This window comes from Hypomesus nipponensis, chromosome 5, assembly GCF_054491055.1.
Source record: "Hypomesus nipponensis isolate SF chromosome 5, ASM5449105v1, whole genome shotgun sequence".
Classification (NCBI taxonomy): domain Eukaryota; kingdom Metazoa; phylum Chordata; class Actinopteri; order Osmeriformes; family Osmeridae; genus Hypomesus; species Hypomesus nipponensis.
The window spans coordinates 7207807-7224677 of NC_140365.1; the positions used below are offsets into that span (position 1 = coordinate 7207807).

A 16871-nucleotide genomic window follows, 5' to 3' on the forward strand; every position below is an offset into this window, starting at 1 on the left:
TTTCTGACACAGGCCTTTGACTCATCACTTCTGATGCCTCTTAAATGGACTGCTGATGGGCCGAGACTAATGGCACTACTCAATTCACAATCATACGCTACTCTCCCCCTGCCCTACCCTTCCATTGATCACTGCAGCGTACTGAGAGAGTGAAGTCATCGAGATGGAATGGAGCATTTAGTTCCAATCCCAAAATGGCTACCACTGGTTTTAACAAGGTGCGTTGCACTGGTATGGTACTGTAAGAGCAGAAATCGCAGGCAGATCATATATTAACCCATGCATAGACACACACATACACACACTTCCTGTTATAAAACAGAGAGGCTAGGGCCCTCACACACAGCCTGGGGTGCTTATTTGGCCAGTGTGTGTTTTGCGAGGTGCTGGTGATGGGGAGCAGGCTAGCAGGCCTGACACCGAGCCTGTTATGAATTCTCAAGATGTGCTCGGCTTCAACACGAAGATGGGTTAATACGGGCAAGAGTAAACAAAGCCCATTTATTCTTAACCCAATCGTTCTTTTCACCTTACCTACCGCATCCAGAAAAACAACCGTGTGTATCACTCACCTTCACCCCATTTCACAAGTTCCTATGGCAGTGATGTCATTTTTCTGGGAGTCCTGCGATGGCGTGGAGGTGACCTTCCCAGCAGCCATTTGGGCTGCGTCTGTGTTCCGTCGCCAAGCTCTCAGACACCTGCAGGGGATTAGTGGTGAGTGGACATACACTCTGCACAGTGAGACAGGGAGCTTAGAGGACTGGGGACAAGAAGTCTGCCTTATGTGGATCTAGAAACAGGACAATCTAAGAGACAGATGGATTTAGCCTCTGCTGAAGTGCACAGGTTTCTCTGCTGCTTTCCTGAAACAGAGAATGAAAAGGTCTAACGTGATTTCATTTCCTCTGATAGAGGTATTTCTTCATGTGGGGATAACCCAGAAGAATACGACTTGCTCACAGCTGGAGAGACTGGACAAGCAGTAGGTTTTAACCCAATTTGGCCAGAGCAAGGCTCCTTTTTAAACTGAGGTTATTAAGTTCTGGGGGGGATTGGGTTATTTCCCAGTCCTGAGTAGTATTTCTTAACAAACGAATAACGGGATTTCATGGGCAATACCTGACAAAACCCTACTGCATCTCACAGTAAGGTTTTAGTTCAAATATCTCTATAGAGTCCATGGCTGCAAAAACGCAAGGCATGACATTAAGAATAGAGATATCTGTAAACCAGCACATACAATGAACACCGCCTGGAGAGAAAAGTCTTGGAAGACTCAATGGCAAAAGTGACAGTGTTCATAGCTGAGGTTCACCTACCCATGAGGTTCCCCTGGCTCCAGGGCAAAAGCCTAGACAATACAGAAGATCACTTTCTAAAGCCTTGAATCCACAAAGAGATGATGCCAATTAGACCCTGAATGGGACCTGAAAGTTTAAGGGTTAAGTCACAGCCAAACAGTCTTTATCTAACCAAAGGCCTCAGGCCATAACACTTCCACATCTGCAAGCTGGTGTCGAACAACCTCTCAACTCTTCTCCTCTTCTCAAACTCTCCCTTTCTACTTAACTCAGTTAGATATGAAAGACTCCTCAGGACAAGCGAAGCAGGGATCTACCTTGTACCACATCCCCCCCAGACCCTCCAATGGTGTTTGAGAAACAGCAGCTAGAATATGACCGTTACTAATCGGAAACGGCAGACCATAGTCACACGTTTATTTTCGTCTTCAAAATACTTTAATGGCACCATTATGAAGGTATGTCAGCCATGAGCGGGACAGACAGCGTTTTGTTCAATGCGCTGATGAAAAGAGCTGGAAGGTACTGTTGACAGCCAGACATTTAGGGAGTTTCTTCAGAAGCAGCTGCACCAAATAGCTCATGATGATGGCGTTGCCTAAAACCTTAATCAAATCTTCATTCCTTTTCCAGTTTTTTTTTTATTTTTTTACATATTTTCTTCTAAAGGTTGCTGCCTCAACTGACCTGCTACAGCTTTTGGCACCTGTTGTTTTCCACTTGCTGTGGCAAAGTTGACCTGACAGTGAAACAAATGTGTTTTTTTCTAATACAGTGAGTATTACTCATCAGTTTGTGTAGTTGTGTTCCAGGGGAGCAGACCCAGCCCAGAGGAGAGCTGGACAGGGCTAGACTTCCAGGTGTAGAGCCGCTAGCCTGCTCAGTGACACAAAGCCAAGACTTTGACTGTCTGTCTATCCATCTCTCACATATGATCACTTGATATCGTCATTCTGTTTACTCACTGTCCAGCCATGAGACGTTCTGTAGAAACAAAGACAACTGGAGACACAGGGCAAAGGGAGCTGTACAGCCATACCACTGGACTGTATGTCTTTAATAATAAAACAGCCTCCATACAAAAGTATATATGTACAAGGTCACATACTGTAGCAGGTTATGGAAATGATCAATGTCCCATCTTGCAGCTTAAATACAATACATTTCAACAGTCTTTAACCACAGTACTTGATCATAATAAAAATAACTAAAAAATCCCATGTTTTTTTTTTGGGGGGGGGGGGGGGGGGGGGGAGTGGTTAGGGTTGGGGGTCCATCTTTGTACGGCAGGCAATGCAAAGCAGTAGACTACCAGCTTTCAATGGTGAGATAATCTGTGGCTCTTGCAAGAAAGACAAATACCCAGGTGACAGATTTGAACATTGGGCAACGTCAATGAGTGATGTCCCACCATGGGAAAGAGAGCAGGAGTGGGGGGAAAAACCTTCCAAACAAATTCACATAACTCAGTGAGCGACATTATAAATAACACACATACTTGCCAATGCACAGCAGTGCAAGAAAACAGCCATTTGGCAGAAAAATCTGAAGACAAACAAATCATGGACAGAGGATTCAAATAAAAGTATCACTGTACAGTTCAGGTCCCAGTGTGATATTTAAAGCGTATTGTACAGGTTGCTCTGTACTCTTTTGTGGATCAAATTTGTGATCTATGGGACTTGACAGTGACAGTGTATTCGAAGGTCATAAAAGAGAATGCAGACATGTAAAAGGAGAGGAAAACAATTGCACAGTATCCCTGGCATGTGCCATTAAGCTACCAACTTTATTCTCCTATTATCGCATCAACCTGAAAAGATGCTCTACCGCTTAGAGTCTCACCCCTAGGAAGACAGACTGACCATGCCTGTCCACTGTGAGGGCCCGATGCTCCTGGGTGGAGTAGTAACAAAGCATCTGATTGGGCAATTACTGATCTTAGGTCCCGCCTCACTCTGAGGTATCGATTGACACAAGACTTAGGTCCAAGGTCATTGGCAGGATTGAGCAGCTCGTTCCGCTGTGCAGGTCTACCACTATGCTTGAGCCCCTAGATGTGTGTAGGCAGCTAAACACACACATACGTACACACACACACAGACACGCAGTCAGTCAGTCACAGTAAACCGCCATGCAAAGAAAGTCCGGGATGCTCTTCAACCACACAAAACATTCGCTTTATTTCAATTTAATGGATGACGAGAGAAATGTTTCAGAGAAGTGCAAATTGGTTGTAATTCCACATCGAAGCTCCTATATCGTATTTTGTTCCGTCGACGTTCAAGAGATGACGTCCCCACGCGGGACTCCTCCCCTTTCTTCTCGGTCCTCCGTGACCCATGGGTCGGCCCCTCCCCTCTGTCCCCCCGCCTCACTTCTCAGAGTTCTTGCGCGGCCGGCGGAAGCTGGACATGTTCTCGTTAAGTGCATAGATGCGTCTGGAGAACTCCTCGAAGCCGGCAGCATCCAGCTCGCCCAGGACCTGCTCGTCACACTCCACCGCCACAGCGTGCTCCACGGGGATGCAGGGGTAGTCCTCCATCCGTGCCCCATCTCCCAGCCCCAACCCCAGGCCCAGCCCCAACCCCAGCCCCAGCCCCAGGCCCAGCCCCAGGCCTGTGGCCTCCGTGCCCATGATCTCCTCAGCCTGCTCCACCGAGCAGCACATCTCGGGGGCTGGGCCTGCGGGCATCGACGGCCCCGCCGGGCCCTCTCCGGGCACCGCCAAACCGTTCATGGCCCCGTCGTGCTGGCGTTCGGGGGCCGCCAGCTCCGCCTCCTCCCCGGTGTCGTCCACAGGAGGGGGTGACCCTGACCCAGGGGTGCTGGTGGTAGCAGGCTGCTCTTCCACCACCGACACCTCGGCCTCTCCATCTCTAACTCCCCCACCTTCATCCCCCTTCCCCTCCCCGTCCATGGTCTTGTCCAGGTGGATGCAGCCATCCAGGGAGGTGGACATGTGCTTGGGGGAGGCTCCTGGCAGCGCCAGCCCTCCTCCCCCTGCCTCCTCCCCCGCCTGGGCCATGGCTGTGCTGTAGCTGGTCGGCGGCGAGGCCTTGTACTTGAGCTTGTCAGCCTCTGAGTTGGCCCTCTTCCTGAGGCCCCGGTCCGGAGAGCTGGTGTGGCTGGGGAAGCCCACCTCGGACGCGGACGCCCCGGACACGCCGAGCTGGGCCTTGGGCGGAACGGGGATGGAGCTGGACACTTGGTGCCGGTCACTGTGAGGCAAAGGAGAGGGGCGGGGCGGGGGAAGAGGGAGAGACGGAGAAAGAGAGAGAAAAATGGGTGTTGAGAGAAATGATGGATCCGGCTCGTAAGTCTGTCACTTCCAACGAGGGTCCTGTGGAGAGGAGAAGGACCCCCCCCCACCCCACCCAGCTCGTCTGATCAGACACGGTTCAGCATCGATCTCCTCTCCCTCTCTGATCCACGACAGAGACACAGCTGCTGGCTTCAGAAAACCCCACTCTCCCCCCCCACCCCCACTCCGCCCTCCCCCCTTACACCCAAAAACATTTGCGCGGCGAATGTGCGATCGTTGGGGCCTCGCGCACTGGGGAACGCGCAGCGGGTGTCCTCAGAAGTATGCGAGGCATTCTTTGGTGGGATAACAGGTAACAGACTGCGGCCCACGCTATCTGGCCCGTTCACATCATAAATTCACAGCAACGAGAGGCCTGGTGGCTCACACACACGCACATATACCTGGACTCATGTTAAGATAGGGCTGCTTCAACCCGTACTGATCCTGGTCACTGCAGTATATGAAAAGCCATTTGTCTGCGAGGTCAGAGGTGAACGTGGACGCGTTCCCTATGCTCGCCAAGCTCACCACCTGTGGCTAGTTAAGGACTGGAGGATCATGGGTAAACTGACCTACATTGTTAAAACGTGAGATGAGGTCCGTCGAAGTGAGTCTGGCTGGAGACCCACGCTAAGGAGGGTGGGGGGGGGGTCTTCAACACACACACAGGGCGTGTGATAGAGGGGCTTGGCACTGTAAGCATGCTAGCTTGAAATAGGGGGCAGAGGCCTGACTGGAGCCCTTCGCCCCCCTGCAGAGATACTTGAACCCGGGGCACTGAGACAGGGTTCACACAGGGGGCGCGCCCCCTAACCCGCTTAGAAAGGCCCGGAAAAGAGAACCCTGATTAGAACTGCATGATGGCCTTAAGCATGAAAATACCAGCTTCTAAATATACACCACAGCACAGTTTGATCTTAAGCCCCAGACAGATATAGACAGAAGATGTTCGGGGGGGGGGGGGTAAATGTAAAGTCAATAAGGATAATCAGTTTGATCTGGTATGTAGTGGGATGGTCTATCATGTGCACAAAGGATCAGCTCGGAAAGTGTCATCGAATTGACCTTAACTGTCAATACAGGGAATGGAAAACAACGTGCTTGATGTTGCAACCCCATTGACCAGGCGGCGAAAAAAAAACTCCTGCGAAAAACTCAATGTTATGGTTTGCCATTAATGACATGTGAACCCTGAACAAAATGATTATGGTGCCGCTGAGAGTTGAGCTCACGGGCCAGAAACACTTACAAGAAGGATTCTGAATCCAAATGAAGAGACGCTCCCTGAACATGAAGAATCATCTAAACGATGGAAACCCTCCCGAAAAGGCCCCTTCAAACCACGAGGCAGGTTTGGAAAACGAAGCTGACTGGTTAAATCTTTCCATGCGTAATTTCTAACAGCTAATGATTAACTGGGGATTGTTGTTTCCTTGTATCCGTGGCAGCGGCCAGTCCAGATTGCAGACCTTCCATTTCAGCGATATACAATTACAGTCACGGCAAGCATATGGACCAATCCCTCCTTCCATCTCCGCTGCGTGATGTCACTGTTGCCACGGGCTAATAAGAAATGTCTCGCTCGGAGCACGTTTGTTTGCGACGTCAATCCTCTCCCCCGCCCCCCCCCCCTCTAAACGGGCTCCTTTGAACAAGCGTTAAATCAAGTCTCATAATCATGTGTGAGTGGTGACGGACCATCGCGACAGAACATCTCCTGGCGCCGTCATCATATTTCCTGCGTGTGACAAACGTGTACACAGCGTGCTGGGGGTGGGGGTGGGGTGCATTCGCGGATCCAGCTCCCCCTCACCACCTTGTGAGCAGGCGTGGAGGGAGGGATGAGCCTGTGGGGGGGGGGGGGGGGGTGGGGGCTGATGCCACGGCCTTTGGGAGGCAGACACGGGGCATCCTTCCACAGAGGAGGACACGAGGAGGGGTCGGCTGATTTACAGCCGGTGGTTCCTCACCTCCTTCACCCTGGCCATTTTAACTCATCATTAAGTTTTACTGGACCTCCGTCCCCACTGCAGACTTCCCCCTCAGTGATTTCACCACATCAAAAAGCTATCGGAGATCTCTCTGCCTAAACCATTAAGGGCCCCGGGACTTGGCAGGGGCCCCGGGACTGTGAACGAGCCCCCCCCCCCCTTCTCTCTCCCACTTCCAAACATGTTGGTTTTAGACGATCTTGCTTCCCCTCCACGGTCCCTGTGTCAGCCCTGCATATTTCAACCGGAGCCAGGAATGTAGTAAACCAAACATTTCCACTGTCTTATCCCCCTCGTACAGACTGGTTTTCAACCCAGAAGAGCCAGGCGGGCCCATGTCCAGGTCCCGCTAAGAAGCCATGGTTTGGGCCAAAACACACACTGGCAGATAAGAGCCCTTCTTTGATGCCGAGGTACAGGAAAAACCCCAGGGGACCCCGGCAAAGCTGAAGATTATAACAAACCACGTTCTATTCATTTAGTGGCGGGGGAGGGGAAGGGAGGGGGGGGGGGGAAGGGGGGTCTGAAAGGGAAAATATTGTAATAAGACATGACTCCTTCTCAGTCTGGCCTTTTGAAGATAGGGAATATGACCGAGCTATCAAACTGTCCACCACCCAGCATGTGTAACACATTGAACAAGCTGATAGGATAAACACTCCAACTGGAGCCAATCGTGAGCGCGGCGCCGAGACGTTTAACGTGACGGCCTCTCTGTTGAATCGACTGGGGAGTGTTCGCCCGCCGTGTGTTCCCAGTGACGAGGCGAGGGACAGGGCTATGACAGGCCGTCATGATGAGGTCACGAGGCCTGGTTAGTGATGTCGGTGACACGTACAGGGGGTGCAGGGGTGTGTTGCTCTAGATGGAACCCCCCCCTTCCCCCTCCCCGCTCTACTCTGTTCTGCAGAGGAGTCCGAATGAATGTGGGAGAGCGTTCCAACAGATGTGGTCTGGGAGATCATCCATGCTTGGTCCACAGGGACACGCACACACACACACACACGCTCTCTCGCACGCTTTCCTAATTCGAGATCTCACAGCCAAGGCGATTGTGTGTGCAGGAATGTTCAGACACATCCAAGCTAATACTTTAGCTTAATTCTAACTAAGTACCGGAATTGAAATAGGATCCACCTCAAATTCAAGTTCAATTTCATTCAACCTAAGAATAAATCATTGCTCTGACTTGCTACCATGTCATTAAATGGACTGAGCTGCATATGTGATTACAGTGCTGAAAGTACAGTACACTGTCTTCTGTCACTGGCCATTGCTTGTGCAAGCACACACACACACACACATCTGTGTGCTTTTGACGGAGCCAGCGTGATTGTGCTTGTGTATACTGCATGTCTGTGTGTGTGTACATGTGTGTGGAGGGGGTGTAGATTTACGACTGTTGTCTCTGTTATCTCATCGGGGGGGGGGGGGTGTATCAAAGGGTGGACAGGATCTTCAGAACCGCCGGGCGCAGCGTGACGTGGCAGAACGAAACCATGCCGTGTCGAAATCGCCCGGTCCCACCCGGCCAGCATCCCCCGCCCCCGCAGACCCAGCCTCGGTGCACCGGGACGGGGCTGGGGGCCCTGTGAAACTCTGCCAGGGCCTCCGCGAATCTGGAGCCACTAATAGGGAGTGTGTGTGTGAAGTGTCTGTTTTGAACTCAGCAGGACTTTCTGTTGAACAAAGCAGAAGCCTCGGTGGGTCTGACTCTCCCGTCTCCTATCCTCCACGATCGCAGTCTTGTCCCCGGCAGTCCCGAGTCGATACTCCTGCTTCCTTCTCGCGTGTGGTCATGTTCCGCATGTTATGCGGTGGGTATTCTTGTAGGGCGCGAGGACACCTGCGGTGGGAAACTGAGGCTTCCTTCGTGAGACCCCGAGCCCAAATCGTCCCACAGCCATTTTACGTTACGGCTCAGGTCCTTTCAAACGCACACACACACGCAGCATCTCTCGCTCTTTCCATCCCGTCCATGTGAAGGGCTCTGGGAGGCCCACTGCTTTGCTATCCCGTGTTCCTCTGGTGGGAAGCTAGCAGATTGAATCCCATGCTGCATTAGCTCTAGATGGAGTGGAGAAACATCTCCAGTACATGGCTGAGAATGGTTCCATTGGACATGCCCTGTATATCCCCCCCCCCCACCCACCCACCCATATAGATGGGAGGGATGGAGAGAGGGCTGGAGGGAGGGTGAGAGGGATGAGGTAAGGAGGGAGTTAGGGAGTGAGGGGAGCGGATATCAACCACTTTCTCTCTCTCTTTCTCGCAGTTTACTGGTTAACTCCCCACAGCTGCCAGGCAGCATTTTTATGCATCCATATTTCAGAGGCTTGGCCCCCTCTGACTGGAAATAGGATCTGAACTGAGGCTTTTTCGAGCGAGGGGGGACTGGAAGTGATCCGACGGGGAGGAAGGCCAATAAAAGGAAAGGAGAGTGAAATGAGCGTCTGCCCTCCCCAGTCGGACGGTGCCGCTCCTGCGTTTCCTGCGTTTCCTGGGCAGGGTGGCGGAGGGGTTTGGGGCGGGAGGACCTGAGGGGGTCACGTGACGAGGCTGGGAGTGACCGGCTGTGCGGTGGCGTAGCCTTCTCACAAGGGCAGTGAGACGGCTGTCTGAGCGGCCGTCTCGCTTCGAGATGATCCGAGATGATCGTTTTGGGGTTGCATGTGTGTGTGTGTGTGGGTGTGTGTGTGAGAGCGAATGTCGTGTGATTGTGAGCTGTGCGTTACACACTCTCACAGACGACATTACAGTCGCTGGCAGCTCTGGAAACCTCAACCACACCGTGTTGAAGAGCGTGCGGACGCGTGTCCGCATGTATCCGAGCGTGAGCCCTCTCCTCCTCCCGCCCTGCCGCACGAGGAAGCCACAATCACGGCCCTCGGCGCTGGGATGGAGAGCCCACAGAGCGGCCCTCGCTCTGTCCCATGCGGCCGCGCTGTCCACCGAGCGGAGCCAGGGCATCGCTCCACCTCCACTCCTCCTCTTCCCTCCACACACACGCACACGCACACGCACACGCACACACAGCCCTGGCCCCAGGTCCAGTCTGCCCCAGCTTTCATCTCCTGTCTTAGGGCCCTTCCACTTGACATTAGGAGGATGTGAGGAGTATATTCAATTGCTTGGCATCTCTCCTTTCAAGACTGAAGATTATTCAATTAACAGCGTAATTCCCCATTTTCCCCTTTGCTGACCCGCCCCCCAGGGGAAACTGGGAGATCAAAGATGTGCTTTTTGAGGCAGTGAGCTGCAGTCTGAGGCTAGCACACCCAGGGTGACTCCCAGACTCTCTGAGGGGTTACCTATGGGCCAGAGGCAGGGGAGGGAGGGGGACCAGAGGCTGGGGAGGGAGGAGGGGGGGACCAGAGGCTGTGGAGGGGGGTGCAAAGGAATGGCATTGGGAGGGAAAAGCCTCCCTCCAGCCTCTAGCCTCTAACAGGTATTTAGGCTGCACCTCAACGTCTGCTGCACATTTGCGTCATGTTGCCAGTCCATAAACAAACACAGAAAGAGCTTCAACAACTGGACGATTTGGGGGTTCCTTCCTACCTCCTGATTCCTCCCTCCCTCCACCCCTTTCCCCGGAACTTTCAAGAGGCCCCAAAGAAAAGCCACACAAAGCTTCTTCACCGTGGCAACTTGAGGAAACGAAATGGTACAGCGGAAGCCCGCAGGACGCAAACATTCGGATCATGCTCACCATCGGACGAGGAGGCCGTGTTCCAGAAAGTTCTTGAGGTTGGGCAGAGTCTGGCGCAGGTCGGGTGTGGACAGGCCGTGCTGATACCTCAGCTGCAACAGACAGAGAGACAAAAAGAATCACCTTTAACATCCACGCTAGAACCTTCCCCTGGGCTCCACCCATCTGCTCGGAGAGGGAAAAACCCTCCAAGCAGGAGGATAGACACAGTCATTACTTAGATTCAGCAAACTATTTTTACTTTCCCTCTAGGACTATATACTTTACCCTGCTGAAAAGGGCCACCTTTCCTGCATCCCTCCCTTTCTCTCCTTTACAGACAAACGAACTAACAGGTGGTTTATGTGTAAAGATGTGTGGATTAGGGGTGGGGTGGGAGGGCAGAGCCCCCTCTCAACGACCCACAGCTCCTCACTGGCCTTCTGCTGTTCCCGGCCCAGGTCCCGCCCTCCTACAGGACTGTACGCTTACAATCATCCTCATAGCCAATCCGAAAAAAAAAAGAAAAAAAAAAGGGGATCTTCGATGGTCTCCCCCCGCAGTCCGGGAGGGGAACTGCGTCCGTCTTCCGAGACTCGACTTCAGTTCACTCTCCGGACAGCAGCCGGACGTCACGCGGCACGTCCAGGGTGTCTCTCCCAGACAGGCCCGCGCGTCGCTCACACTCCCCAACACCGTCCAACATCTGCCTCCTCTACGCTCTGCCCGCGGCGACACCCATTCTTCTTTACACACCGTCACCCACCCACCCCTCCATCCCTTTATCAGCGTAGACCAGTCAGTGAGCGATGAGGAACATGTGATCCTAATTAGGCTGGACACAGTACCAGCGGCGTAAAGCACTCCCACAAGCCCATGCACATCTCCTCCTCTCGTGACAGCGAGATAGCGCTTCTCACGCCCGGCCCGTGAAGACGTTAGCGAGGAGCATGACAGGGCGATATCATGGGGATTAATGACGACAGAGTCTGAAGTCAGAAGGCCACAGGTCACATTTCCCAGTTTGTGTTTATAGATAGAGGGGGGAAGAATGATTTTCTAGGACCAGCGGGCATCTCAACACATTCATCCATAGTTTCTTCTTTTGGGGGGGGGGGGGGGGGGGTGGTTGTGATATCCTATCAGACTGGGATACAGTGTGCAGCCGTTGTTGTAAAGCTTGACTAATGGCATAAGGGGTTGGCATAAGCATTGCCACACGGGTCCCTACTGCCCCTGCCAGGGGAAGAGAGCGCACACACACCCACTCTCTTTCTTCCTGCTGATGAAACAGCTCCAACCTCACGAGAACAACAGACATCCATTCATGGCTCTGGGTAAACCTCGGGGTGAGACCACGACGGTGGAGACATGTCCTCAGGACCAGAAGAAACAGGGTTTCAAAAGAAAAGCCAAGATCAATATCCCTCTTTTATAGAACCCAAGAGAACAGTTATGGAGGACGGGCGGGCTTGAAAGCTCCGGAGCCGCAGATGAAAAAGGAAATCAAACATCTGTGGGCCTCGATGAGATACAAGTGTAGAATAAATCCTACTTGCCAGTGAAAGTCAACTTTATTTGCCAGTCATATTCGAGGATTTGGTCCTGTAAGCGTGCCAAGTTGTACGGCTTAACCGAACACCCTTTTAATCCTCCACGTGAACGAATAAGGTTCGACCTCTTAAGAGTGGTGACCTCATCGCTCATGTGATCCATACAAGTGTATAGGAGATGGATGAATGAGTGCGAGTCGCTGTGTGTACGTGTGTACGAGTCCTCTTACTCTACCCCCTGAGCTGTAGTGCGTGTTGAGTCCACGCCAAGTGTGCAGCACACGGTATAGAAACCAGATAGGGGCGAAGACAAGACAGAGCAGCAGGTGACATCACTGGATGGAGTCCCCCCTCTCCATTGTCGGAGCGATTGTAAAGAGGGACACAGAGAGGAGCTTGTACCTGAGAGGCACGCGTGTGAACGCTGAAGAAGGATATCCACACGCCTGGGCTGGGGAGGATGTACCGTAACACAGTAGGATCAACCAACAAACCAACAAAGACGACAAGGTGACAGGTCTTTCCTACTGTATATCACTTCTCTCTGTCTCGCAACCCCTTTACACAAACAGTACAGCCCAGGACAGCCACAACCCTTGAGCTGAGAGCGAGGCCGGCTGCAGTGTTGGCACCAGGTCTCGGAGGCTGGCTGGTGATTTTTTTTTTAACATTAGCAGGTCCAGGGCTAGTTGACAAGCATTGTCAATACTCTGGCACTGGCCTGGCTGTTTTGATCTGAATTGTGCCTGTATGCACCATGTGCTTGTGTGTGTGTGTGTGTGTGCGTGAGCTCTGCTCTTGGCCCCGGACCTGGGAAGGATTATATCCTGGTCGTTCACTGCAGTGTAAGCAAACACTCGCCTTTTTCCCCTCCCTCCCCTCTTGTGTAAGGGCGACCGAAAAACATCAAGACGGCCGACCACATGAAAAAGGGCCTTGGGAAAACAGAGGAGGGGAAACCTGTGAAAGAGAGAAATGTGCGAAGCAGCTTTGCCTGACATCAAGTTCGATGTCACTTCCAATTAGAGGCAACACCGGGGGCCTTGAGCATGAGGGAGAAACAAACAGCTCAGCGGGAGATTCTGCCTCCCCCATCCGAGGAGTTGTTTGGGTACGTGTCACGACTGACAGGGCAGAAACACTCGCGCTCGGCCTGACAAGATGGTTCCACTCAAAATCAGAAAACACTGACAGGGATATGTATTTATGAATCCCCCCCAAAATCTGTTGGTTGAGCAGGAACGAAAGCGCATCTGCTGTTCGACACGCAGCGTCCGGGTGATATCCATATCAACCTGGGGCAACTGACGAGCCAATTCTAGGTCGACAGCTCACAATGCACCCACGCAAATTGTTCATAATCAACGCATGTCATTTCATATTTCCCTCCCAGACAGGAGGGCTCGAACCCAATCTGAATACAGGTGGTCTCCCTCTGGAAGTGGAAGTCCCCCCCCTCCCTCACCTGGTGGCCCGCGGGCCTCTTTGTGCTGGGCTAACCAGATCGTGGTGAGAAATGGCCAGGCCCCATTGAGGCTGTAAGGCGAGAGGCCCGGGCCAGGGCCGCGCCCACCTGGGCTCTTTCACATGACGTGATGCTGCTGGCGCCCTGAAACGGATCCACCAGCAGCAGTAGCTCCTCCTCCTCTTCCCCCTGCACCTCCTCCTCGTCTCCCCCATGCACCTCCTCCTTCTCTTCCCCCTGCACCTCCTCCTCCTCCTCCTCTCCCTCCTCTACCCCCTCCAATCCCTGCACCTCCTCCTCCTCCTCTCCCTCCTCTCCCCTTGTACTGCTGGTGCTGCTAATACTCACACCTTTTGTGTGTATCCTGCCCCTGGAGAGGTCTGACTTCCTGTTTACCTGGATCTCCTACTCGGGTCCTGTCGAATGCACAACCAGAGCGAGCTGTCCGATTGAGGAACAGGATGTTTGGAGTGCAGTGATGAGGGTTTAAGGGGGCGAGGGGGGGTTAGCATTTCGGCCACATGTGTCAAGGGTCCAACCACCGTGGACAGCCAGAGGAATGCAGAGTTGCATTCAGCCTTGACGGGGGAAACAAACAAACCGGTAAACAAGCCTGGGCTTACAATAGCCAGGCAGTGGCCCTCCAGTTCACGTGCCAGCCCTAACCCGCCGGGGTTCTGTAGCGCAGCTAAACCAACACACTTCAAGCTCACACGGCGGGTTATTGTTTCCTCCCTTTTGTCACAACCAATCGGCTTCAGAGCTGACGGCGCTCGAGGGAGGCCCCCGGCGGTATTTGATGCAGATTGGCTGCGGCGTGGCAAGCGATCATCGCCTCGCTAATGAAGCCGGCAACCTGTCCCGCCGCAAAATCACTTGACGAGCAGTTTGTCAGCAGAGACGTCACAACAGTTCAGCTGGTGGAGATCGTTTACCGTTGCTTGACAAGTGACGGGCCCTGGCATCCACGAGAGAGAGAGAGAGAGAGAGAGAGAGAGAGAGAGAGAGAGAGAGAGAGAGAGAGAGAGAGAGAGAGAGAGAGAGAGAGAGAGAGAGAGAGGGGGTGATCAGGAACCTAGGCCCCTCTTACCAAGCCTATTTGAGGGGCCTGTCCAGGAGGGGGCCGTGGTAGACACTCCCAGGGTTACTCATACGGGGGTGGAGTTCAGTACAAACTACTGTCGTGGCTGACGCCCATCAACCATCTCTACAGACACATTTTTACAGGCAAACAACGCAGCATTTGGAGAGAACAGGCCATCGACAATATTTCAAGGGTTTCTCTCGAGAACAATAGTGGTAGAAGAATACTAGTTTGGCCCAACATACCACGGGAATCTGCCTCGCACACACTTTCATCGCATGTACTGCGCGGAAAATCTCTTGTTAAACGGATGGTTGCAAAAAGAAATATAAATCCAAAGACAGATGAAGTTGCTGGGCCCTGACAGTCTCCAAGACAATAACTGATAAACAAATCATGGCGAGAGAGAGAAAAAATCATCATGGGAGAGCTTTGAGGAACATTGAAAGGGTAAAGCCATTCATCATTGGGGATGAAACCGTGCTCTCGTCTTCTCGAAATCTCTAATTTCTCCTCCACAACACGGAAAGCAGGTCCACATGTTGCGTTGATAACAAACCCTGCATCCAGCGTTATCATGAACCGCTTTCCTCAGGATTCCTGTCGACTCGGCCAAACCCCCATCAGAGTGACCCTCGGGCCAGACGACTTGGCACGCTGCAGCGCCGCTTATGTAGAAACACAACAACAAGAAACAACCAGTGGTCGTTACTGCTGGAACCATGCATACTGGAACCATGCATACATTAGGCAGCGGGCCCGTAAACAGAGCCGTTCACCGTATAGGCCGAGGAGTGGATACGAAGCATGAGAAACACGGAGCAGGTCCCTCCGGGCGATGGGCCCTAGAACCTGCGCTGAGTGTGCCGACACTAGTCTGGCACGGCTGTGTGTTTTGAAGATTCCTCTCGCACAGACTCAAAGGGGCTCTATGCGGTCAGCCCTTCAGCTGGTGTGAGGGCAATGCGGACAGACTGTTTCTCCCTAGGTTAGGAGCTAGCCGGGTCAGCTCACGCAAACCACAGATACTTGGAATGATCCCATGCCATAGGTCAGTAGCAGTCTTCAGGGTTAGAAAAGATGGTGGCTTGATTAAGGGTGAATTAGGCCTACCAGTCACAGTCCAGACTCTGACCTGCTGGCAGGGTGTTGCCTACCAGTCACACTCCAGGCTCAGGCTCTGTGCCAGCTTTCCGTCCAGACCGACCCAACAGAATGGAAGTGGCGGGCCCTACATGCATCTTGTCAGGTCGCTGTTGTTTTCTTCAACACAAACCACACTCCCCACACACACACACACTCCCACACACACACACACACTCCCACACATACACAGCGGCCATTTTCTAAAGTCTCGTAAACGGCAGTGTATGGAAACCACACACCTGTATGAAGCCAGGAGGAGTGACGGGTCTTAACCCAATAACGTTTATGGGCCACTCACGCATCGGTTCCTCATCAATCACAGTGAGGCACCATGGGATATGAAGTCCAAAATGATCCATCAAAAATACCTCGTATAAACATGTGAGTCAAGAGACAGCGCATGAGTAAGACAGTCCATGGCCAACTGGACTATTAAAACGAAGGCAATGCAGGGATTTGGACACGCAGACAATGGATGATCACGATGTCCTTGTAAAACCAAAACGAGGAGCAGAGGTTTGTTTTCAAGTGCATGCACAGCAAAGCACAAAGAGTATTTGTTTACCAGATATCTTAGACCATTTGAGTGTGGAGAATTTCCACTGTCCTCACTTCGTGGTTAAACAATGGTGGTGGAGATGAAGTCCAGATTCCATCCCTACACCATTCCCAGGCCTCGGCCACAACAGGACCTCTCCCTCTCAAACACATGTACTGGCCTTAGTATCAGTGAAAACTGGATGTATAGATTATGCCTGGAATCCGAAGACAGTGTTAGACCTTATTATGATCAGGAGTAGGGCTGGGCTATATGGGTCAAAAATTATTGATATAGATATTTATATTTCCATTTGATAACAATTAAGACGATAAACCATAGATCCATAGACGAAGCAAAATAAGTCTCTTCCTCAACTTTTTCCCTACACTCTGCCAGGGAGCACTTACCTGGGGTCAAGTAACTCAAGCTTTTTAAAACCTTGCTTTATATCAATACCTTGGCGCAAACTCACACTTTCTGCATGTTCCAACAAGTGATTTTGCTTCTGGTGGTAAAAAAGGTTTGTCGTTTTACCAGACTTGGTACTTTTACTACACAATTTGCACCGAACATTGCTTTGCTTTTTGTCAGATTTCAAAAGGCCAAACCACTTCCAAATAACTGAAGAAGACAAACCCTTTTTATCTATAATTTCATCCTTGGAAGTTGCTCCCTCACCATGGTTATCGCTGGCACTGTTTTTGGCAATAAGACTCATTTTCCATGGTTAACACTAGCTACTCCACTTGAGGTGGTCAGTATATTTTAGTGAGCGTAGACTACCATTTCTCC

The 16871-nt window shown here is 52.1% G+C and overlaps 1 protein-coding gene across 3 annotated transcripts in view; it reads right to left on the bottom strand.

Moving 5' to 3' along the window:
- Positions 1 to 2318: 2318 nt before the first annotated feature.
- Positions 2319 to 16871, bottom strand: part of uvrag (UV radiation resistance associated gene) — a 69178-nt gene continuing 54625 nt past the window's right edge. For all 3 annotated transcript variants that reach the window (XM_084697986.1, XM_084697987.1, XM_084697988.1), the window contains 2 exons: positions 10312 to 10403; positions 2319 to 4525 (listed from right to left, as the gene is read on the bottom strand). In XM_084697986.1, coding sequence (XP_084554112.1) covers positions 3679 to 4525; positions 10312 to 10403 — 939 coding nt within the window. In that variant the 3' untranslated portion in view covers positions 2319 to 3678. The remainder of the gene's footprint in view (positions 4526 to 10311; positions 10404 to 16871) is intronic.